Genomic DNA, 26,487 nt, shown 5'->3' on the forward strand with positions numbered 1-26,487 from the left:
TTTAAAAAAAACAATGCACTCAAAATGAAATCAGATACTACACCTACTCATTTCCTTAAACCACACAGAACACCATGAGAAAAGATGAAGGATATTATATATGCTATTGTCTTTTTTTGAAGGGAATCGGGCCGAAACTAAATCTGCACAAAAACCTCCCGGACTCTGGTTCTCCTTCGTTCCCTCCTCATGACGTCCCACGGCTGCTCCAGGCAGACCGAGTGAAAGTGCTTTGTGCTCAAAACACACGAGCAACAGCAAACGCCTCCAGTCGCTATCTCACACGTCCACTTCCCTGTATGGCATTGTCAGCATATAATGTGAGTTATTAGACCCTAAACAACAGCGTATGTATCACAGTCTACTGTCCAACATGAGACTGATGGGACTTCATTTGTGTGAACAAGTGTTAAGTCATAAAATTAGACAAATTAAAAACGTTGACATGATCGTGGCGCTCTAAGAAAAGCCAGAGGAAAACGGGCCAGTTATTGTCATTTATTTGAACAGGGGCCGTACACATCAATCAACCCAGGGGTAAATGTGTCAGTCTTAGCTCAGGCTAAATTTCAACCGTAGTCCCCGTGACCAGATATTACAAGCTTTCACTTATGAAGAAAAAGGTTATCACAGAAACATCATAAAAAGCAATAAACATACACTACCGTTCAAAAGTCTGGGGTCACTTAGAAATGTCTTTATTTCTCAAAGAAAAGCACTGTTTTTTCAATAAAGATAACATTAATCAAAAATACACACTATCCATTGTTAATGTGGTAAATGACTATTCTAGGTGGAAACGTCTGGTTTCTAATGAAATATCTCCAGAGGTGTATAGAGGCCCATTTCCATCAACGATCACTCCAGTGTTCTAATGGTACATTGTGTTTGCTAATCGCCTTAGAAGACTAATATCTGATTAGAAAACCCTTGTGCAATTATTTTAGCACAGCTGAAAACAGTTATGCTGGTGATATATGCTATACAACTGGCCTTCCTTTGAGCTTGAAGTTTGAAGAACAAAATGAATACTTCAAATATTAATCATTATTTCTAACCTTGTCAATGTCTTGACTATATTTTCTATTCAATTTTCAATTCATTTGATAAATAAAAGTGAGTTTTCATGGAAGACACGAAATTGTCTGGATGACCCCAAACTTTTGAACGGTAGTGTATATATACAGTTACGATCAAATTCCGGCCTCATCATAAAATCATGAAAAATTTAAAAAACATCATAAAAAGCAATAAGTATATTCACAATCACTGATGATGCTCACACATCTGATTGCTAAAGAGCCAGTTCTTTATGAATATCTGGACACAATTTAATTGCGATCCAAATCAGTAACTGTTGAGCTAAAAATTAATGAGTAGGACCGGCTCTGTTTACTTCACAGTACCAGTGCCCTCCTCCCGTAACAATGCCCTTTGCCTCTAATGCGTGCGACTCGAAACAAGCCCACTTCCTAATGTTGCCACTTCCTGCTCCCTCTGTTATCGAAGGGTTTCATCTCCGCCTACATTCTGATCCTCTTCCCTTCCCTGCAAAAAAGCCCTGCTTCCTTGTAAGCACAGGACGAATGGGCTCAGACCAGCGTTAATAGAGAGGTTATAGGCAATGAATCCCTTCATTATAAATGGTGCTTTTTGAGAACTCGTCACAGCTCCCAGAAATCCTACTTGGAAATTGAGTTTATGTTTATCTGGAGGAACCTTGATGTGATGACAGAGGACATTCAAAATGAGAGAAATTATCTTTAAATGCTAATTATCCATTGACACTCTCTCACCTGCTGGATCCGAGGTCCAGAAGAGAGTTGGCGTTGGACATGCCGGTGGACGGAGAGAACGCCGTCGGAGAGGAAAAGCCAGAGAGAGGGAGCGCTGCAGATAGATCGGGTGGGAGGCAGTTGGTTAACAGTCACATTTAATTTGGAGAAACTCATAAGAGAAGGCAATCTGCTGAATGCTTCCGTGCATGCATGTAAACACAAGTGTGCATGTGTGTTTTTATTTTTTTCCATATGCAATCAATCTCTATGTGCAGAATGCAGCTGCCCTTGAACGTGCGTACGGCTAATCTTATCTCCTCATACTTTACAGTCGCAGCACACACAGCTCCAGCGGCAAGGTTATTGACATCTGGTTTGGAAAAAATAAAAAAATAATCGTTGTTTTCTGCAACTCTCTGCGCCACAGAGGGCTCGTCTCGAAAGCCGTGGCATTGATATATTCCCCCCCATTTGAGAGAGGAAGGATGAAGATCGAGGGTGCATCGAATAGAAGAGAAAAGTCACGCTAATTAAGTCGTACACTTCACAGCCAGAGAGGAGATCGCAAACAGGGTGAGAGAGTAAAGAGAGTATAGCCAAAGGAGAGATGAGAGCGGAAGAGTGCACAGCCAAATAAAAGAGAAATCCCCACCACAAGAAAACACACTAAATAAGTACGTGTACACCAGATAGATGCACGCCTGATATCAAGCTTTTAATGTGCTCACTTATCTCCGTGGTGGTAAAAACAAACAGCTGTGACTTCATAGCGCAATATCCATCCAAGTCAGATATGAAACCTCGGGGGTGCAGCCCTTTCATGTCATACGTGTAAACTGCACTGCGTTAACGGCGCACCATGAGCGCACACGAGCTGAACAGATCACCGAGCCTGCTGCGCTAAACATTGCACACCAGGATTGGGTCGCACCAGCTATTCATTAATCTTTATAAGATCCTCGTAACTACTAGTTAGTTTCAGTCTCAGTCAAGCTGCACCGGGCTTAAAGGCACAGTCTGTAGGATTTGGTGGCAACTAACTAAATATCCCTTCCGTCACTCCTCTCTTTTTCAAAGGCCGCGGTACCGCGAGCCGCCGAGAGTAGCGCCGTGGGAAAGCGTTGTAAAGGTCAGAGGCCATCCATACCATAATATCACTGTTGAGACAGCAAGTGAAATGGTTTAGCACTCTGTTGCAGTTTCACAAGTCAGAGAACTACTGTTGCCTTCAGGTTACGGAGAAAAAGGCAAAAAGGCTCTTGGATTGTCCCTTCTAGGCTACTGTAGAAACATGGCGAGGTCAGTCAAGAGGACCCCTTCCCTCAGGAGATATAAAGGCCTCATTCAAGACAACGAAAACGCAATAATTCTTAAGTTTTAGGTGAACATACATTTAGGGAAAACATAGTTATGAATATTCTATTTCATTGCTGCAACTACTCCCACAATCCTATAAACTGTGCCTTTAAGAGATGTTTTTATATGAGTTTAGTTAACTGTTGTGTCACAAGCTGTCACACTGCAACAACAAAAGCTTAGCGTGCAAAGAGGTTAAGAGTGACTGTTTTATATGATGGTAGATTTGTGTTTTTATTACGGGAACAAAAACAAAGGTTTTGAGAGCAAATTTCTGCTCTCAAATTTAAAAAATGCTCTCAAAATAAAAGAATTGTGCCCTCTCCAAAAATAGTTTTTTTTTGGTGAGCAAATGTTTTTTTAGAGCATTTCTTTTATTTTGAGAGCAATTTTTTTTTGAGAGCAGAAATTTGCTCTCAAAATCTTTTTTTTGTTCGCGTACTAAAGACACAAATCTACCTTCATAGTTTTATTTATATATGCATACATGGAAAAATCAATATGCTTCAGAGTTAGTCGTATTAATGTCGTTTTTAATGAGCTAATCCAGCGACCAGCTATTTAGTAATATTAATTCAGTCAGATGCTCTTAGCATAGTGTTTTATAATTAAGGTATATTGTGTTATTTTAGTGAGAGTTGAACATCTTCGTAGTTTCGATCAAAATCTAACAGCCTTTTGAATAAGTAATTTGTCAACCTATTCTGATATTATGTTAGCTTTTCTGCATAATCGCCATTTAGTCAAATATCATGTTATAATTAGACTTGTCGTTTGAATCTACAATGAGCTGCTGCAGGAAGGACATCGTGAACTTTTGAGTAGATTTACACCTAAAACTTCAAGCATCCAAAAAGATGAGAAGATAGATAAACACATTTATTCCTCTCATCTCACCTGGATCTGTGTTCCCAGCTGTAATGCTATGATAATGACTTTATTTGAATGTGTGGAAGTTATCAATAGCACAAGCCTCTAATTTATGCTGCCTCCTTCAGTTTTTTACCTCCTATATTCTCCTTTTTTCCCATTTTATCTCATTTTGTGACGTGTGCCAGAGAAACATCTCGCTAACTCTGGAACACAATCAAACACCTGCGCACATTCGCTTTTTATAATCCCAGGTTAAATTAGAATGAATGGGTGCTAATCCACTTATAAATATCTCGCTGCATTTGCCCCCGTGAGCCGATCAGAATGGTTCCACCGCAGAACCAACCTGAACTGTTGGGGACAAGAGGTGGGGTGAGGAGGTTGACATTGCCGTTGGGGAGTCCAGGGTAGACCAGGCAGTTGATGAGGGGCAGAGTCATTGGCGTTGGCACGAGGGTATGCACCGAGTGCATGGAGTGGTTAGTCGCAATGGGTGTTAGGATGGGCATGGAGGACCGAGCTGACATGGATGACAGACCGATGGACAGGTTTGGCATAGAACCCATTCCTGTGAGGAGGAAACACACACACATGTAAACATGAACTTTCAGAAGAGAGACTGACTTATAGTTGAGTAACTTCCATTTTGACCATAACTCAACTGAGGGAAAATCACTTTTTGATGCCTGGGAGGCTACACAAACATCCATTGTTGAAATAGAACTTTAAATGTGTTATTTTCTCACAGTTGTGAGAGGAAGAGTTGAGAGATAAAAAAAAAATTGGATTGTTCCTGTGAAATCCGTGAAAAGGATCTTTACCAAAACGTGCTGATGAAGGCATGGTTGAAGCCGATTTGGAGACGGGAGGTTGCTTCATGGTGGTTGGCAGGCCAGATGGTAAGTTCCGCCCCTGAAGCTTGAGTTTAATGAGCTTCATAGCGATGGAAAACTCCTGTCTGTCCATCTTCCCATCACCCTCCATGTCAGCTAGGTTCCTACAGGAGGAGGAGAGAGGTGAGCTCATCATATGATCGGTTTAGAGTAAAGTGTGCATTCCTCGTCTTTTTCTGTCTTTATTGAGACAGTATGAAGGGCGAGGGTTACACTAAGTTCTGTTCTGATTACACGTAAACACACACACACACACACACACACACTCAACAAACACAGACACTCTGGTGAGAAAGGCAAGGCAGCGCCTCTACCACCTCAGGCAGCTGAGGAAATTTAAATTAAAAATTCCCAGGATCCCCTTCAGTCCTTCTACTCTGGAGCTGTGGTCTGACAGGAAGCATCACAGCCTGGTTTGGCAACTGCCGCTCTCAGGCTCAGGACAGGCTCAGAGTAGTGAGAGTGAGAGCTGGCTTCATTGACACCTCACCCCACCCTGCTTGACTTGTACACAGGAGGGCAGAACCAGAGCCGGCAGGATCATGAAGGCCACACCACCCCAACAACAGACTGTTTCAGCTGCTGCGGTCAGGCAGGCGCCTCCGTAGTCACGCTTGCAGAACAGAAGACTGAGCGGAGTTTTTTCTCAGGCCATCAGAGGATTGAACTCCGACCTCACCAGGACCCCACATACACACACACAACTGCCACTCTTAGGCACACACACACACACACACACACACACACACACACACACACACATGATGGTGCTTACCAGATCTCAGCCAGGACAGAAGGAGGCAGGCCGGACTGGAGGAAGAATTTCCTGGCTTGTTCTCCTGGAAACAGACAGAAATCCAGAGTAAGACGGACATTTGATGCCGTCGCTCTTCACCGATGACACTCCTGTTTGTTGCGACAACGTCCGACCTGAGACATAGCCGAGGACGGGGGAGAGGCTGTCAAACTGCTTGTCGTGTTTCCCCCTCTCCTCTGGAGCGATAGCCCACACTCTGGCTCCGCCTGGACAAGAAAACACAAGAGATGTTCTTTGAGATGCCGGATAAAGTTGGTGCACATTTTGTTCAAACACAACATCTTTAATATGCAATAACAGGGTCAAGGATCACTGAAAAGTGTGAGCAGCGGTGGCGTCACATAGCCTGCTGGTTGAGCTGCATACCACATAACCGAAATGTCCACAGGTTGATTTTGGCCGGGGAGCCTCTCTCTCTCTCTCTCACTCTCACTGCACTTTCAAAGGTCACATCGGGATGTCTTAAAGCAGAAATGTCAACCTCCCGGTGGAGTGAGAAGAAAAGTCACGCGATCATCAAAGCCAGTTCATCTGGTCCTCTGGGGACCATGAATGTTGGTATTAAAAAAGAAAAGTGACGGTATCGACTGACCCAAAGATCTAGGCCTAAAAGCACGATTATACCGTCATACAAGCACAACGAAACCTCCGACAGAGATGCAAACTACCAAGTCCACACAGCACGCTCGGTCATTTCCATAGACTCCATCTCTGCACGTCAACAGAGGTCAGTGGTACTGTGTGTTAAAAAGACACACAGCACAAAAAGATCCTGCTTTATTGCACTGCCGGGGACATTTTGGAGCCCCAAACCTTCATAAATATGACAGCGGCATTTCTTAGGGGGATATAAACATATATAATGTGTGTGTGGGCAGCGCGCCACTCATCAACACAAATGCAGCAACACATCGAAAGTCTCCAAAGTGGAAATGCTCAGACAGAATTCAGTTTACAGGGTCTTATTTTACATCGCCATCCAAAAAGTCTGCATAATATCCATCCCAAATGAGATCTCCTCCTCGGATGAAACCACTCACCACCAACTCCCGAAGATGATTAATGTGTAAAAATGTCCAGTCAGCTTCTTTTTTTTTACTCCGCTCCACTCGGGCGTTTCTCAAGGTAAGTCCAGGGTTGTCCATGAATTAAATATGAAGACGAATGTGCCGTGTGAGGGGTATGAAACTTCATTATTTTTAACGTCTTTAATAGCGGGGAGGGGGGTGAGAGGATATCATCGGAGCTGAGAATCAATTAATCAGAAAGGGAATCCGCAATATTTATCAAATCCCAACACGATCAGGGTATACTGAAGGCCTTATACCTTCGACTTGTTTACGCAACTAGAGAGCTCCGAGGACATTTTTAATTAAAGGAGCGACTGTATGGACATGGTGCACAGATGGGTCTCTCCATATGCCAGTAATTGAAGGACAGAGACGCAGATAAAGAGAAATTGACAGATAATGAGCCCAGACAGCGTAGAGTGATGCACAGCCGAGTGATGGACTCGTTCATCGACTGTGACCTGCAGTGAGACGGGAGGAACGGATAGTTTTCACGTGAGAAACGCTTCGGTTGTAAAGTGGATGGTTGCAATGTTACATGATGGAAAACTACTGTCAACATTTTCTGATGCAGTTTCTTAAATGTTAATGTTCTGGTTTCTCTGTGGAAGTAAACTGAATATCTGAGTTGTGGACATTGGAAGAAGTCGTCTTGGCGTTTGGAAAACCCAGATCTGCATCATAGTTTTGACATTTTATAGACAAAACGACGACTTGAGAATTATATTCGACTAATTATTCGAAAATTAAAACAATTGTTGGTTTAAAGCTCACCTTGGTGTGATAATGTATAATTCACAAAAATCTAAATCTAACTGGAGGCCACGATTTAGATACTGAAGAGAAGTGTGATAACAACTCGTTGCAATTCATCTCAAAATGTGGGCGCAGTGTACACAAAGATTTAATGAAAGATCATGAACATTTCCACATATCATTTTCAGTGTCTTGCATTTAAAAATACTTAATAAAATTAAAGAAAAGATGTCCGACTGATGTCTCACTTTGTCTGAGAAATCTGGGTCAAAAATATATAAATACTCATTTTAAAATCGACTGAAACTATAAATGGGACATTTTTTGTTATATAATCAACACATAATTAATCGTGCGATTGCTTTTCTTGATTTTCATAATAACTCCACATTCCCTGTTGTCAACAGCATCATGCTTGGGATCCCCATAAAGCCACTCTGGTTCTCTTCTGAGCGACAGACAATATCTCACACAGGAAGTTCTCTCTGAACTCTTCCCCTCAACACGAACAACAAAAACATCATCAGGGGAGGGTATCTCTGAGAGATGAAAAGATTCAGAGAGTAGAAATGAAGTCTGCAGAGCTAAGGACAATAATTATAGCTGTAATATTGTTTTTGGGAAAAACCCTTGTGCTGGTATGTGTGTTTGTCTTGAGAGACCTGGTATCTGGAGGGAGATCTCTTCACCAGCTTCAGGAAATGCCACCCTGCCTGCCCCATGATGGAACTTCCTCCCCTTCTCTAACCCAAACACCCCACCGGCTATACTGTTGACACAGCACACACACACACACACACTACACGGACATCTCAGAGGAATCACACAACGTTACAAAGAGTTAAAAAGGAGGAAGATTACAACTTTAGAATCTCCGGCTGACTGCCTTGAACTGGCCTCAGCGGCTGAACCAACTCACTTATCTCTAAACACCCGATGGTAGCACCTGTTCAGGTATCGAGGCAAACTTCAGCACCTCTCGGAGCCCGACCTAGATATTGCACAGTCGGCAAAATTGCAGCCACAAAAAAAAAAAAAGGTCGAAAAAGTGATTAATCTCTCATAGAAATGTGAGTATTCTCCGTACTGTTGGCTTTGACAGACCTTATTTAGAAGCTATTGTAAGTGAGGAAGAGGAAGAGGGGGGAGGGGATATTTAGCACAGTGCCACTGGGACAAGTAGCTAGCATGGCCACATCCACAGGCCTGTCAGTTGATTCAGCATGTGTGTGTGTGTGTGTGTGTGTGTGTGTGTGTGTAAGTGGGGCACTGCAAAGCTTCTTACACAGACATCCATCGGGGTCTGGCCAGTGTAAGACCCCTCAATGTGCGACCAGATAAAACGGTGCCATATTTTTGGAAAATTGAGCATATGAGAGCCGATTATAATGAGTCTTCTGGCTATTTCATCCATTTGTTTGTTTTAACGACATGAACAAATGACCGCCGTTTGACCCCGACACGTTGCACTTTAAAACATATGTTTATCTTAACCTTGTTGACATGTTGGGGAAAGAAACTTTATTCGCTTTCCCGCCAAAAGTTCCATGAGAAGGTCGATGCCACTTTAAATACGAAGCCGGAACCAGGTGGAGATTTGCTTAGCTTAGCATAAAGACGAAAAGCAGGAGGGAACAGCTCTGAAGCTCACCACTGGCCATCGTGTGTGTTCAGTGTGCTGTAAACATTCTTATCGTGTCCCTCTGTTATTCCCTCCCCGGGTTCCTGTTACATTCTTTGACAGGGCCGTCACCGTGAGTCCACCCCGACACACACCGTCAGAGAGGAGGAGCAGCTTCCTGCGCAGGAACCGAGAAGACAAACTCTGCGCGAGTACACAAGAGCCGGTCAGCAAATATCGAGACAATACAGCGCGCACACAGTCGATCTCCTGGAAACAAACGCAGCGGCACACTCCCATGGAACGGCTTCCACAGCAACGACGCCAGCGCAGGATTTAAACCGACGGAGCCTCGGATCCTCTGCTGCGACACAGAGAGCCTCGGCTCGTGTGGCACCGCTTCCCTCATGTCAGCCAGTGTGCTGTTGTCTAGGCGCTGTACGGGCCTGAGGGAGACGCTGGAGTCAAACCTCCAGGCGAGCCTTCTGGTGGGGGGGGGGGGGGGGGGAAACCACATCACTGCCTCTGGATGGATCAACAGTGTCTGCACTGCTGCCGCATTTCATCAGACACTGTTGCACACTGTGTCCACCTGTTTGGGTAAATGGACTGACTAATGACTCCACAATTGGCTCATTGCTGATTCAGTACGTGTGTGTGTGTGTGTGTGTGTGAGTGTGTGGGGGAAGGAGCGGCACTTTGCTAGAATGCAGAATTAGTCATGTGGACAAGATGCATCCGACGCACAGACACACACACACTTCCTCAGAGGCATTTCCCAGAGAGGCCCTTAAGGAGCGGCAACTACTGTTCTATGATCAAAGGCTGTGAAACAAGAGGAACAACACACACACACACACACACACACACACTTTTGAGCAATTCAGTCCACAAACCAAGGACAAAAACGATGCATCGCATCGCAAGAGTGAGCACAACAGAAACAGAAGCAGCCCCTCACACACACACACAAGAATAACTCAAGATTCACATCAAATTAATTACAAAATAATTCGCTAATTTTCCTTCAAGCCCTCTTTGCTCAGGAGGTTTATACGATGTAGAATTGCCTGTAAGTCCATGTCACAGGATCAAAGACGGGTTTAGTTTAGAGCTGATCCTTTACTCCACCAACCAGATCCATACACTATGAACACGACCTCCGGGTCCAGTTTGCAGCTGGACACGCAAACATCAACACATCCATCGAGACCGAACGCGTCTTCCATCCTCGACAGTCAGATGACCGGAGACAAAGATTAAAGTTTAAAGAAGGGGCACGACACAACTGCTGCTTATTTCTGTTTCTATGTATATACTGTATATATATTTTCCGTTAAGTCTGGTAAATTCAAATTTCTGCACCGACCTCTCTCTGCAAAAGTGTACGTTTTCCTCCGGTAGAGGGAAAAATATCACGAGCAAGACAAAGTGTTCTTACCATTCATGGCTGCAGGTGGAAAGCACGGGCAGAGAGGTGAGTCCTCTACTCAGCTGGCTAGCTCTCAGACATCTGCAGAGGGAGAGAGAGGGAGAGAGGGATGTGAGTGTGTGTGTGTGTGTGTGTCACGGAGCAGCAGGCGTATGTGAGGAACGCAGGCATGCGTGTGTGTGTGTGAGTGAGAAAGAGAAAATAAATGATACAGATGCAGGCAAGAGAGAGAGAGGGGAAAAAAGAAGAAAACCAATGCATTCATTCAAAATGCAAGGATGCTGTACAGTGAACGGCGAACGTGGGAGAGGGACGACAGAGCGAGGGAGGGAGGGACAGAGGAGGGGAAATAAAGAGAGAGGAGGGACACAAAATGACAGAGGGAGGAGGGAGCGGGAGGATGAGCAGGAAAGAAGGAAGACAATGCCACCGGGGAGAAGTCGGCAAGAGGAGGACCGACAGTTGAAGGATACATAGGAAGGAGGAATGATGGTGGTCTGAGGAGAGAGGGAGCGCCGATCTTTCTCCGCTCTCGCAGCACAGATGGCGGCTTTCTGGATAATCTAAAGAGCGTCTTCATTTTATACGGTGGTTTTTTGGTGGTTTTCTGCATTTGCCACCGAATTGGCACTTATTGGGGATTTTTTTTATTTATATTAAAAATATTAATATTTGTCATTTCATGGATGCAAATAGTTTTCTCGTCATGATAGTAAATTTCTCTCATTTGGAATATAAATATGGTCTTTTTTGGTATATTAATATTGACATTTTTCTTTTTTTGCAGGGTTATACATATTTGTATTATTAGGAAGGAAACATGCATTATATATATATATATATATATAATGAATATTTCCTCTTTTTAGAAGTATAGACCTTTACATTAATAGGAATATATATTTTGCTTGTTGGAAAAATAAACAATATTTGTCCTAATATTAGTATCTATAAAGGACGCTTCTCATCAAGGGCATTTTCTGATAAAGTTGAACAATAAAACACACGTATTCCCACGTGTATCTGCACCGCACACACTCAAAACAAGCGCTATGGGTGTATCGAGTGCAGCTTGCATCCACTGTTGTTGTTGTCGTCAGAGGGCCGGCAGCCTGGCCCACCTGATGAGATATTCCTCCGTGGGATCTCTGGCAGAGTCCCACGAGGTCGAGGGGACAGATGAGCCCATGCAGGTAATAATGTTCAAATTGGAAAATGAGTCTTGACTTTTTTATTTTTCAGCCACACCAAAAAATCCATGTCTAATCCACTGTTCCTCTTCTAGTTATATTCCTTTGCCATGCCATTGTTGCTGAATCAAGTTTTAGTCAAATTACTCTAGCAATGCACTCCCCATATCTTAATAATTTCTGCAGTTTCTTAATCCATTCCAGCAACTCCTTCAATCCTGCTCTCCAGAATCTATTAGTCCCTCCACTCAGACCTAACCCGTTATTTCCTCTTGTTTCATCCATTTAGCTTCAAGCCGATAGCTAACGAGCCAGCTTTCTCTTCAGCTGTGATTCCCGTTAAATCGAAGGAATCTCCTCTCCGCTTCCAACGAATCATTCCCCCACGCCTTTTTCACCCCCTTCTTTTTCTTTTACCTCGGTTCACTCTCTTTTTTCATTTCAGCTCCCCGACTTCTTAAATCACGTCTCACTCGAACATGCTTCCCCTCTTGTATGACTTATGACTCCCACCAAATATTTCTTTCATCCCTTCTGCTCTGGTTACACCATTGCTCCATCTTTGGCTTCCCTCTTTGCGTGTGAATTCCTGGAGGGGGAGCTGAGGTTGTCGTAGTATAAATCATCCTCTGCACATGCCAACATTGCCAATTACTTAAGAGCAATGAACTGTGGCATATGCCTCGCATATATTTATAACAGCAAAACAATGTTTCCAGGTGTTCTAATATTTATTTTTTAATTGCATTACAGAAAATAAATATATATATATATATATATATATATATACGCACACACACACACACACACATGGCAAACAATAGTGGCATTCCAAGTACAAAAAAACATAAATCCATCCAAGGAAAATATTTGCATAATAATAATAGGCTACAAAGAAAGCAGTTAATCTTACATAACCTTGGTAATCCTAGTAAAATAACACTCTACGCTAACTTTGAGTAGACGTCTTACTTTGAAACTGCATGATGAACTGGAATTTTAGGCACAGTATCCACCCTTAGTTCTTAGAAACCATAAACCAGCTAGCATTACTCGCTAATCACGGGCCCAAATCAAAGGGTTATTCTTTTACTAAAATGTATAAATCTTCCCAATTCATATTATTTTTTCAACAGCATGTTATCAAGTGTCAGGTCAGATTTGTAGACTATATTCTATATTTGCTTAAACTAGCCATTTTTAAACTAGCTAGTAACACTGCTAGCCTACTTGAATTATTATCACAAAGTCATGTTGAGTTATGGCGGGTTATTTAAAAATATAAACTGTATATATAACTCTTCCCGGTTCTAATCATTATTCAACAAAACTTATCAAGGTTCAGAGTAGATTTGTCAACTATACAATATTGTTTTAAAAAATATCTAACTTGCAACCAGCTCGTAACTTGGCTTACTACTTGAAGCTATTATTGCAAAGTCATGTTGAGATATGCTAATATATATATATATATATATATATATATATATATATATCTTCCCAACAGCATCTTATCAAGTGTCAGGTCAGATTTGTTGACTATATTCTAAATTTTCTCACGACAAACACAAGTTTATAATACTTAAGTTTATGATATTTACACGCTTTATTCGGCAAGATAATCCTCAGAAATGAACAACCACTTTGAGGGGTTTTTTAAGCGTGAATGCACTTGGGAGAAGTAAAAAGCTAACGCTAGGCTTTAAACAAACTACCCTACGGCCTCCTGAGCGTGAGTATACACAATAAGGCCGTAAAAGTGGACTAGTCAGTCGTTTTGTTGTCTCTTTAGCCAATTGTTATCAATCTTAAGACAGGTCAGAACTTAAAAATTCGCATGAGGGGGTATTTACAGACATATGGTAGAACAAAACTTTTCAAGTGTTTTAAGCTTGTGTTATCCATAGAGCTTAGTTTTAGCATCTATCCATAAAAAAAACGTTGACTTGAAGATCAGGGAATTAAAAGTGCAGCTTTTAGGACTCGTTCCTGCAGCCCTCAATATGCAACATTAACATATGGCAGTCATGGTGTTATTTAAAACTAATGTTTATGTAAAAACAAGTTGATGTCGTGTGATCTGTTATAATTTAGTGATGTGGTAAATTGACACCTAGTTAACACTTATTTTACAACGAGGATAATGATGTCATCATCCCGAGACAGCCTCGTTCAACCGCAATAACTAGATAATTAATTCAGTAATAGTGCACCGTGTGCACCGTGTATTAAAGCTTCACAGTGATTTAATTGACATAAGGCAAAGTAGACTACGCCAGATTGATCATTATTAGATCAACTATCAATTGATAGAACTACATAGGCCCCTGTGTGAAGACTGTATACGTGCGTCTTAAACTCGCATTTTGGAGAAAGGTATTCAGCAGCCTCCCCTCCGCCCTCATAAACAAACAGTGTTGTACCTTGAGGTGTTGGTGGTTTAAAAACACAAGATATTATCTATCGGCCCCGTTAGAAAGCCTTCTCTATTCAAATAGGACACATCCTGGAGAAAAGCAACACGGAATCAACACGAGGCACAGAGGACAGCCTCTACAGCTACACTGACGGCACTTTCAGAGGCTCACAACTTAATGTCTGTCCTCCCGAAGGACCCATGAGCAATTCAGAAATGTAGGCTTTAAAAATAAAAAAGTTAAAGTCTAATTTACCTTTTAGCTCAGTCCGTGTTGATGTGACTGATGTTACGTTGCGGAGCCGTATTGGGAGAACGTTAACTCAGTGATGATTTAAATGCGGCTTCAACTCGAGCCATTTCCTGGCAAAGGGCTCATCAAACTAATTTTTTTTTTTAAAGTGATTATTTAATGACATTTTTGTTTTTAAGAAGAGTAGAAGGATATAAAGCAACAACCGTTCTTGAATTATTTTTTGGGGGATTTCAAAAGAGTGACACAAAGACGACACATCCTCTAAACTGTGCTTTCATTTACAAAACTAGTCTTGACCTCAGGCCCACTGACTTTTTCTGGAGCTTTCAACCAGCTAAAATATTAGGTATGTTCCATGCTTCGATTAACAATTGGCCGTCGGGCTTTTAGGGCCGCAAACTCACAGGGGACCCAAAGGTCCTGGGTACACTGCAGTTGCAGTTTTAGGATCTTTTATTATGTAGAAAGGCTCCAAATTAGACAGTAACAGGAGTACTGTGTGCTGTGAGACCTTGAATAACGTACATTTTGTGTAAGCACAGAGACACTTTACCAAGACAAATTCCTTGTTGTGCAAACTACTTGGCCAATAAAACTGATTCTGATTCTGATAAGATGGGGTGCATACACAATGCATTGAAAGGGGGGGAAACAGGGATCCGCACCAAAATGTCTGCCCTGAAGCCTCATACCAGGTTGATCAACTGAGCCATCTTCATGACAAATGAAAGAACAAACATTGGGCTACCATTACTCTTCTGTCAACAACAAACTCACACGATCAAATACTATTCCACGGTCTTTGACTTTCATGGTTTCATTCGTGCTAAGGGGGATAACCCGTAAGATAGTGTACTTCAAAGTTATCGATGGGATATTGACATTAAAAAAAAAATCGAGCAGGTTAAATATTTCAGATTTGGGGGAACAACGTGACTTCGCGGGCCAGACGTTTGCTTATTCGATGCACCGGTGGGAGAAAATGAATAAAAAGAACCTTTGACTCTGCCCTGCATGCTGATTGACACCTGTGTGCGCCGCGCACCGGCCCGCTCGGATGTGCGTATCAATGCGCTGGCCTGTGTGCCCGAGTGTGTCTGACACACACTCCCCAAACAGAGGGGGACCCTGTTCCAGCAGACACAGCCAGGAAGCTTTGCTGAGCCTGAGGAAGAAAGAGGCCTGTGTGTGTGTGTGTGTGTGTGTGTGTGTGTGTTACTATTTTCTGCTTGTTCGCAGGAGCACAGAAACACATAAAGACATCCACACACACCTTCCTCTGCTGTCCTGCAAGGTGAAAAATTGAGGCGCTGAAGGAACCGTCTTATATTTATTATCCCTTTGATGCATTTGTTGGTCAGCTTGAGCAATGATTCACCGAAGCCTCTTTTACTTCCTTTAAACTCCCAACACACACTTGACAGTCAGCTTCTCACCTATACCCTTTTGGCACAAGATTTCTTCTCCCGGTTTAAAGTCCCAAAATGTCTTAAATAAAGCACTTGCATACTACTGTGACATTCACGTGACAGTCACAGTAGCTAGAAGCTGGACCCTGAAAGCCGGAAACTGGAGCCTGAACGTCTGCATTTAAGCTCCAACTTTCAACACAACAACGGATGTATGCTTGTGTGCGTTTATGTGTGCGTTACGCGGTGCTTCTCGTCTCGGCGGGCGGATGTGAAACAGTCGCTGCCGGGATGAGGCCAGATGTCATTGGCAACTGCCGTTTGGGTGGACTTTGCCACTAAAGCAAAGAAAAGGCCTCTTCTTTCTGTTGCCACCGAGAGTAGCAGAACACGCACACACACACACACAAACACGCGCACACAAAAGCACACACATAGCCAATCTCTGTAATTATTCTAGGCTGCAGTGAATGAACACAAGCGCGGATGAGCTGCTGCACCTGCCCCGATCACGATGGATATAAAACTGCAGTGACGTAAAACAATCTAAACGTCTGTTGACGCGCTTTTAAACGACACTCAGACACTCAGACGCTCCAGAAATGTCCTGGTTATTTCTCTGAAGATAAAAAAAGGGTGGCCATATCATTAGTGAGGCTGGATCTTCTGGACACTGAATGTTTAGGGAGCAGTGTTACATTATGAACACACCTTCTCTGTGAATGGTAACTTTACCTCAGGGGGGGGGGGATATGAATAACCTCTGGAGTTATGTTTCCTGGTACGAAGCAATAAAGCAATTGTATATTGCCCGTTGCATATTTGTGCCAGGTAATATGCTGCATGTATAATAAATATACTTAAAAGACTATACCGCCATTAACATTATTGACAACATAGAGGCAACTAGCAGCCGACAGCTCTTATTTTGGTGATTTAAAAGGGATTTATCTTTCAATGCGATTCAGCCCATCTGTTGAAAGACATTGAAGCATATATGAAGGGTTAATTGCAGCCACAGACAGACGTTTTCAGCCATATGGAGTGCTCACGATCTAAAACGCACAGAAAGGTTATCACTCAGGGTTTAGTGACAGGTGTCAGGAATCCACATTTATTTAGGATGGGCAAAAAAAATGTATCACCTCAAGGCTACGTTGTACAGTAATTCAGTTAGGATGAATTAAAACGATTAAAATCGTCAATTAGCTTCCATGGAAAGGTACAAAAAAAAGAAAGAAACAGAAGGTCTAAGCGACAGTGTCCAGTGTGTGTTACATGTGTCCCGTCCTGATTCAAGATTCAAGATTCAAGATGTTTTATTTGTCACATACACACACAGGGTGTGCAGTGAAATGAAAGTGGCATGAAATAAAAGCTTTACAATGGTTTCTTATCATTTACCTGTTGCGGTTGAACTGCGATGGTAATCCGACATCCAGGCAGGAAAATGTAGCTCCTGAAGAGGGAGGAACCGACCCAGTCGCCGGGTGGGTGTGGACTAGGAATGGGCTTCTCCAGATGGTCAAGTCGGACGGCTCTACATACCAGACTTCCGGTAATGGCTTTCACAATAAAACTCCTTGACGCGCGTGATAAGCATTTTGGTAAAAACACATGAAGAATAACTGGACGAAGCCCGCCCATCCTCTTTCTTGAACAACAAAAACACTCAAACCACACCTTTATAAAATATACAAGTTTAGTTATTTACGCATACTTTACTGGACGTAATGCGTCTCCCGTTTTCAATGGTCAACTAGTCTGTTTTATCCTCAAAGACATTACAAAATATTTGCAATTATATTATATTATTATTGTCATAAATGGATTATCCTGTGATGGATTCCTTTGGATATTTTACCTACTATTTTCCTTTATTTTAGGGGGGAAATCATGTAAATTTAAAGAAAAAAGCTCATTCAGCTCATGTGTTGTAATGTCGGACTGACTATAATGCTACATGTAACCAGATGGCTTCAATTAATAAAACCCCAAAACTTGTCACTGTCCACTTACTGTTAGGAGCAATCACTTGCCTTCAAGGATGTCAAAGGCATGAATACAAAGTTGTAAAATATTTTCTAATTGAATCCCATCCTAAGTACCATGCAGTTCGATTGAACCGACTTTCCCTACCTGGTTTATGTGACGACTGAATCCCTCTGATATGGAATAATCAGTAGTTAATTTTATCTACCTTGCTCATTGGTATAAAGTGTTTGCTGCCAAAAAAAGGAAGAAAGCTGCTGGTCTAGATCTCCGCCAACAGCCCACTTTAAACAGTATTAAATCTACAAGTTAACTGTCATGATGACCTTTCTGACCCTGGTACTGTTATTGGTTGAGTTGAGAATATATGACAATCAGAAAGTTGGTGTTAAATACTCTTTAAGCAGTTAGGGGCAAAATATAGTAGTAGTAGTAGAAATATTACCAATAAGAGTTGTAGGAGTATGAGAACGGGCAATATGTAATAAGACAAAAATATATATAATTCTAAGATTCCTGCTAAAATAGTTTATTTTGAAAAGGGGGTGGACACTATCTGATATACCAAATTTTCCATAAGGATTAACATGGAATAAAAGCTGTTGAAGTATCTCAAAACTCAGGTCTGAAAAGTTTATTAAACATTTGAAGAACAACATATAAAATACCAAATCAAGCTAATAATCATGAGCCACAAACCTATATGATCCACATTCATCGTATCTGAAAAGACCACATCGAGACAGACAGGATGCTTTCAAAATAGTTTTTATAGAATGTAATTAACCAGAAATGAGCAACATATATACATAAAGAACCAGGTAATGTTCCTTTCTTTAGAGTATATCAACAATGACAAATGACGGATTCATCTTTAGCTTGGTACATCTCAGCCACAAAAAATTTACAGTTTTAGTAATTTACAGAAATTGTACAATTATATTCTAAAAGTTTTCTCCATTGGGAAAAAATTTAACGAATGACTACAGAGGTATAAAGTCAGAAAAGGCACAAGTACCATATAACGTGGCAGAACGAGTTAAGAAATGAAATGCAATACAAAAAACTGCAATCCATTGAGTAAAGTTTAGTGTCAAAAGATCAATATAAAAAATGTATACAAACTTAACCAAGGCTTAACACAAAGGAAACGGAAAGCCCAAAAACAAGTTTAAATGATGTCCAAGTGTAGCACAATAAAACATTTGAAAACAAAGCTTCAAACCACAAATACTGATAGCTCATATACTGAAAGATTTTTGTAAGATCTTTCCATCTTTTTGAGCTTCCATTGTTTTGAGAAAGTTAACAATGAGCTATGTAAAAGTATGCATTTCTGCCAAACTGAATAAAGCCATCATCTACATTTACCCCAACGAGAAAGAGGTTTTGATAACATTGAAGGCAGCAAACAGTCAATCAGTCTCTTGTCAATTGTAGTCCAGAACATTAAGGAACTTGTTCCCGTTAGATGCCCACTTCACTTTTGTGACCACATGAACTGTGCGAGTCAACTGGAACATTTTCTTGCTCTTCTTTGATCGATGTGCTCTGGTTGCTCTAACCTATGGTTACCATGATGTAATCCAGGTCCTCTGCTGCTTCAACTGGGATTACATACTTCACATCCTCAGTGTCCCATGCAGTTTGTGTGGTCTTGGAAGTGTTTGGGGATACAGCACATCCTTGTGGCTCAGCGAGAGAATACTGAAGATTCTCATTTTCTGATTTGGGGAAAGTAAATCTCAGAGGTTCTGGAGGTTCGCCTGGGTGCTCGGCCTCTGCAGCGTTTGACTCCATTTTGACTTCACCATGAAGTGGATAATATTGTTGCTCTGTGTCTGGTTCTGGATTCATATTCCGATAACATGGATCATATTCCTCTTCTTTTGTGTGAAGGTTTCCCTGAAGAAGACCGCCACAACCTGCACCCACTTGACTCGTCTCCGGATCTGTTGGCAACTCGGCGTCCTCATGACGGAACAGAGTTTTCTCGTTAATTTTGGCGCCATCAAGAAAATGCAAACGGTTTTCATCCGACTGGCATCTTGCTTGTTGTACAAAATGATCCTTGCTCTTTTTCTTGTCTGGAACTTCCATGGGATACGTGGTACATTTCCTTTTCTGTTCTTTCTTGCGATAGCAGAGTCCTTGACCCTGAAGTGTGTCTGTTTTTACTTTTGTTTGTAGAGACAGTTTTCTTTTTTTAATACTTTCCATCCATACACTTCCATGCACAACTGCTGGGGATTTCTTTTCATCTTCAATTCTAGGTTGCCTGATAGGCAATGGTTGAATGACAAATACTTCATTGAGCCAAGAGAGCAGGGCGTCTTTGTCTTTTATCTTTTTGTAGAACTGCAATTTAAAATATCTTACATTCCCCTGCACACCAGTGTTGAAGTTGTGTTGAATGACATCACTAATGATCTTGTGTTTTTTTCCACACATTCTTTTGGCAAAACGAGTAAGTTCAACCATGACCCAGTGTGTCAATACATGCGGGTCAAGCTCATCTTTTGGCTTGTCTTTGTCCACACACAGGCTCAGACCTATTTCCTTGCAGCGAGGGTAGTTGTCCATTATCAACTCCTCTATTTCTGAGGAGGTAGACGACGGATCCTTTGCTGGCTTTTGTGCCGAGCAGTTTGCATCAGCAGAGTCTGCAACAGTCATGGTGGTTGGATGAGGATGTTGGATGTGACGAGAGTCAGATTCCTCCTGACAATGCTTATGTATTCTGACTTGATGGCATTTGGGGCAATATAAATCTCTCTCAAGGGTAGGTTCTGGTTTGCAGCTCGTGTCAGGGAGTTCAAACTGTACTTTGATTCGTGATGTCCTTTTCTTTGCATTCAAATATACTTGCTCAGAGGTTTTCTGTGCAAAAGCACGGCGATACAGCTCATTGTTGAAATCAAGATGGAAATTATACTCCAGTATCTCTGTAATTAAATACTTTGGAGCCGACAGCAAGTCTGTGGCAAAAGTGTGAAGTTCAACCATGATGCTATTGGTTAGTAATTTGGGATCAAGATTCTGTTTGACTCCAGATCCTACATTGAAATTGATGCCTATTTTCTTACATCTTGAGTAAGAATAAAGTGGACAATGTTCTTCATGAGGTCTTGAGAGGATTTTCTGAATGTGATTCTCCTTCAATTGCCAGAGCTTTACATTGATGTTATTTTGGAGTTCCATTTCAGGCGAATTAACTCCTTCCTGAATCACAAATGCAGCCTGGGAAGAACCATTGCCAGCTACTTCAGAGTTTAGGTTGTTCTGGGAATCCAGTTTAACATTGGTTGAGATTCTTCTCTTGTCGCCTGCAAAATGTGTAGCATTAGGAACATTTCTTTTCTCCAGTGCAACAGGAATTTGTGCAACAATACTTGTGGCGAGGTCAGAGTCTCCACATTGGGACACAAGATCCAGATTGTGTTTCAGGATGTCAACACAAATCTGCTCAAATGTTCCACACAACTTTTCTGCAAAGTTTATCACTTCAGTCATTGCTCCATAGGTCAGTTTGTTGATATCCAGCTTCTTGTTTGGTTGAGTATGGTTTACATGTAGCTTCAGATTAATTTCCTTGCAGAAAGGATGAAGATCCACACACTTCTGTGAAATATGTTCTTCAGTTTCAGCCTGTGAAGGAGGAGGAAACCCACAGGCAACATCACCCTTCTCCATCATCGATATGCTGGTGAGTTCAGCGTTGACATTGCCCACACTCTGATTTGTCATACTTATTGATGGAATGGGACCATGGAGTTCAAAGACCTCTTTTGAGAATTTGACTGCATCTTCGCAATCTTTCAGTTTTCTTACTCCATTCATAATTTCACATGGGAAAATAGTTCTCTGGTATTCAGTCTCCAGTCTGATGTCAAAGTTGTAATCAAGAATCTCCATGATGAAATTATGTAGGGATGAATTCATTGCTATGGCAAATCTAGCAATCTCCAACAGTAAAGAATCAGACAGAGAATCAACACTGATGTTTTGCTTTGGGACAAATCCAATGTTGAATTTAAGGTCAGCCCTCTTGGAAAACCTAAATGGACTCAACTCTTGAGCAGAGAGGATTTGTTTTACACGGTTAGCACGCAACTTCCACATGTTCTCTGTTCCCAATTCCTCTTGTTCCATGTCACACACAGATTTGGTGATTTGCTTCAATTCCAATTGTTCTTTCTCTCCTGAATAAGATGTCATTTCTAGATCCAAAACCATCTCTGTGCAAATGGGATAACAGCGTCCATGACTCGGATGTTTTTTCTCCGATTTTTTTACGACACTTTGAAGTGTGTCTGTGTTTTCTTTTCTTTGCAGAAGCAGTTTTTTTATTACACTTTCCATCCATTCACTTCCATGCACAACTGCTGGGGATTTCTTTTCACCTTCAATTCTAGGTTTGTCGATGGGTAATGGTTGAATGACAAATACTTCATTGAGCCAGGAGAGCAGGGCATTTTTTTCTTTTATGTCTTTGTAGAACTGAAATTTAGTAGTTACTACTTGCCCCTGCATGCCAGTGTTGAAGTTGTGATGAATGACATCACTAATGATCTTCGATTTTGTTCCACATATTATTTTGGCAAAATGAGTAAGTTCAACCATGATCCAATCTGTCAATACATGCGGGTCAAGCTTATCCTTTGGCTTGTCTTTGTGAAAACACAGGCTGAAACCTCTTTCCTTGCAGCGAGGATAGTTGTCCATTATCAACTCCTCTATTGCTGAGAAGTTAAACGACGGATCCTTTGCTGGCATTTGTGTCGAGCAGTTTGCATCAGTAGATTCTGCATCAGTCATGGTCTGTGGATGTGGATGATGCATGTGACGAGAGCCCGATTCCTCCTGATGATGCTCATCATTTCTGACTTGAGAGCATTTGGGGCAATATAAATGTCTCTCAAAGGTATGTCCTGGTTTGCAACTTGTGTCAGGGAGTTCAAAAAGAACTCCAGATTGTTTTATGGATGTCTTACCTCTCATTTTTACCAAGGTTTGCTGTGCAAAGAAACTCCGATAGAGCTCATTGTTGAAATCAAGATTCAAATTATACTCCAGTGTCTCTGTGATGAAATGCTTTTGGGCTGATACTAGAGCTGTGGCAAAAGTACCAATTTCAACCAGGATGCCATTTGTTAGTAATTTGGGATCAAGATTCTGTTTTACTCCAGATCCTACATTGAAATCAATGCCTAGTTTCTTGCATCTGGAGTAAGTATAAAGTAGACAATGTTCTTCATGAGGTCTTGAAAGGATTTGCTGAATATGATTGGCCCGCAATTGCCACAGCTTCAATTCAAACTCATTTTGGTGTTCTATGTCAGGAGAACTGTTTACTTCTTGGTCTATGATTGTAGTCTGGGAAGGACCAGCACCAGCTGCATCAGAATGTGGGTTGTTGTAGAAATTCAGTTTCATGAGTGTCGAGTCATTTGTTGAGCTATTAAGATTACTGTAGCCATTTACATAGCTTGATAGTTTCCTTTGTTCTAGTATAGCAGGAATTCGTGCAACATTACTTCTGGCGAGGTCAGAATCTCCACATTGCAAATCAAGATCCAGATTGTGTTTTAGGATGTCAACACAAATCTGCTCAAATGTTCCACACAACTTTTCTGCGAAGTTTGTCACTTCAGTCATAGCTCCATAGGTTAGTTTGTTGATGTCCAGTTTCTTGTTTGGTTGAGTATGGTTCACATGTAGCTTCAGACTAATTTCTTTGCAGAAGGGATGAAGATCCACACACTTCTGTGAAATATGTTCTTCAGTTTGAGCCTGTGAATGAGGAGGAAACCCATCACACTCCTCCATCCTCGATATGCTGGTGAGTTCAGCGTTGACATTGCCCACACTCTGATTTGTCACACTTATTGATGGTATGGGACCATGGAGTTCAAAGACCTCTTTTGAGAATTTGACTGCATCTTCACAATCTTTCAGTTTTCTTACTCCATTCATAATTTCACATGTGAAATTGTCTCTCTTGTATTCATTCTCCAGGCTGATGTCAAAGTTGTACTCAAGAATCTCCATGATGAAATTCTGTAGGGATGAATTCATTGCTATGGCAAATTTAGCAATATCCATCAGTAAAGAATCATGCAGAGAGTCAACACTGATGTTTTGCTTTGGGACAAATCCAATGTTGAATTTAAGGTCAGCCCTCTTGGAATAAATAAATGGACTCAACTCTTTAGCAGAGAGGATTTGTTTTACACGGTTAGCACGCAACTTCCACATGTTCTCCGTTCCCAATTCCTCTTGTTCCATGTCACATTTGTTTGGAGTCCGTGTTTGTTCTTCACCTACACCACCAAGCCGTCTTTCATCAGATTGGCTTGAAAACCAAGGGTTTACATATGAGTTTACAGTTGGTACACTAGAGAGGTCTAAGCTCAGAGAACGTTTTGGAATCCTTAATTCACCTTCATTGCCAGACTTTTCCGAGTCAGTGAGTTCGTCTGAGTCTAAATCAGACTCTCCTAGAGGACAAGTGTAGTGGTTATCTGTTGCCATTTCCTCCTGTTCAATGTTACAGACAGATTTGGTGATTTGCTTCAATTCCAATTGTTCTTTCTCTCCTGAATAAGATGTCATTTCTAGATCCAAAACCATCTCTGTGCAAATGGGATAACAGCGTCCATGACTCGGATGTTTTTTCTCCGATTTTTTTACGACACTTTGAAGTGTGTCTGTGTTTTCTTTTCTTTGCAGAAGCAGTTTTTTTATTACACTTTCCATCCATTCACTTCCATGCACAACTGCTGGGGATTTCTTTTCACCTTCAATTCTAGGTTTGTCAATGGGTAATGGTTGAATGACAAATACTTCATTGAGCCAGGAGAGCAGGGCATTTTTTCTTTTATGTCTTTGTAGAACTGAAATTTAGTAGTTACTACTTGCCCCTGCATGCCAGTGTTGAAGTTGTGATGAATGACATCACTAATGATCTTCGATTTTGTTCCACATATTATTTTGGCAAAATGAGTAAGTTCAACCATGATCCAATCTGTCAATACATGCGGGTCAAGCTTATCCTTTGGCTTGTCTTTGTGAAAACACAGGCTGAAACCTCTTTCCTTGCAGCGAGGATAGTTGTCCATTATCAATTCCTCTATTGTTGAGAAGTTAAACGCCGGATCCTTTGCTGGCTTTTGTGCAGAGCAGTTTGCATCAGTAGATTCTGCATCAGTCATGGTCTGTGGATGTGGATGATGCATGTGACCAGAGCCAGATTCCTCCTGATGATGCTCATCATTTCTGACTTGAGAGCATTTGGGGCAATATAAATGTCTCTCAAAGGTATGTCCTGGTTTGCAACTTGTGTCAGGGAGTTCAAAAAGAACTCCAGATTGTTTTATGGATGTCTTACCTCTCATTTTTACCAAGGTTTGCTGTGCAAAGAAACTCCGATAGAGCTCATTGTTGAAATCAAGATTCAAATTATACTCCAGTGTCTCTGTGATGAAATGCTTTTGGGCTGATACTAGAGCTGTGGCAAAAGTACCAATTTCAACCAGGATGCCATTTGTTAGTAATTTGGGATCAAGATTCTGTTTTACTCCAGATCCTACATTGAAATCAATGCCTAGTTTCTTGCATCTGGAGTAAGTATAAAGTAGACAATGTTCTTCATGAGGTCTTGAAAGGATTTGCTGAATATGATTGGCCCGCAATTGCCACAGCTTCAATTCAAACTCATTTTGGTGTTCTATGTCAGGAGAACTGTTTACTTCTTGGTCTATGATTGTAGTCTGGGAAGGACCAGCACCAGCTGCATCAGAATGTGGGTTGTTGTAGAAATTCAGTTTCATGAGTGTCGAGTCATTTGTTGAGCTATTAAGATTACTGTAGCCATTTACATAGCTTGATAGTTTCCTTTGTTCTAGTATAGCAGGAATTGTGCAACATTACTTCTGGCGAGGTCAGAATCTCCACATTGCAAATCAAGATCCAGATTGTGTTTTAGGATGTCAACACAAATCTGCTCAAATGTTCCACACAACTTTTCTGCTAAGTTTGTCACTTCAGTCATAGCTCCATAGGTTAGTTTGTTGATGTCCAGTTTCTTGTTTGGTTGAGTATGGTTCACATGTAGCTTCAGACTAATTTCTTTGCAGAAGGGATGAAGATCCACACACTTCTGTGAAATATGTTCTTCAGTTTGAGCCTGTGAATGAGGAGGAAACCCATCACACTCCTCCATCCTCGATATGCTGGTGAGTTCAGCGTTGACATTGCCCACACTCTGATTTGTCACACTTATTGATGGTATGGGACCATGGAGTTCAAAGACCTCTTTTGAGAATTTGACTGCATCTTCACAATCTTTCAGTTTTCTTACTCCATTCATAATTTCACATGTGAAATTGTCTCTCTTGTATTCATTCTCCAGGCTGATGTCAAAGTTGTACTCAAGAATCTCCATGATGAAATTCTGTAGGATGAATTCATTGCTATGGCAAATTTAGCAATATCCATCAGTAAAGAATCATGCAGAGAGTCAACACTGATGTTTTGCTTTGGGACAAATCCAATGTTGAATTTAAGGTCAGCCCTCTTGGAATAAATAAATGGACTCAACTCTTTAGCAGAGAGGATTTGTTTTAC

General features: G+C 41.4%; 1 protein-coding gene across 6 annotated transcripts in view; it reads right to left on the reverse strand.

Moving 5' to 3' along the window:
* itsn2a (intersectin 2a) overlaps positions 1-17,352 on the reverse strand; it is a 38,693-nt gene extending 21,341 nt beyond the window's left edge. For 4 of the 6 annotated variants that reach the window (XM_056428133.1, XM_056428130.1, XM_056428131.1 and 1 more), the window contains exons 1-7: positions 17,272-17,352; positions 10,606-10,677; positions 5,831-5,923; positions 5,676-5,739; positions 4,829-5,004; positions 4,354-4,575; positions 1,797-1,890 (exon numbers count right to left, since the gene is read on the reverse strand). In XM_056428133.1, the coding sequence (XP_056284108.1) occupies positions 1,797-1,890; positions 4,354-4,575; positions 4,829-5,004; positions 5,676-5,739; positions 5,831-5,923; positions 10,606-10,612 (656 nt within the window). In that variant the 5' untranslated portion in view covers positions 10,613-10,677; positions 17,272-17,352. Of the gene's footprint in view, positions 1-1,796; positions 1,891-4,353; positions 4,576-4,683; positions 4,767-4,828; positions 5,005-5,675; positions 5,740-5,830; positions 5,924-10,605; positions 10,678-17,271 lie in introns of those variants that run through there. The other 2 variants (XM_056428134.1, XM_056428135.1) reach the window with 2 other exon arrangements.
* Between the last annotated feature and the right edge of the window lie 9,135 nt (positions 17,353-26,487).

The sequence above is a fragment of the Pseudoliparis swirei genome, chromosome 12 (genome assembly GCF_029220125.1).
Source record: "Pseudoliparis swirei isolate HS2019 ecotype Mariana Trench chromosome 12, NWPU_hadal_v1, whole genome shotgun sequence".
NCBI lineage: Eukaryota > Metazoa > Chordata > Actinopteri > Perciformes > Liparidae > Pseudoliparis > Pseudoliparis swirei.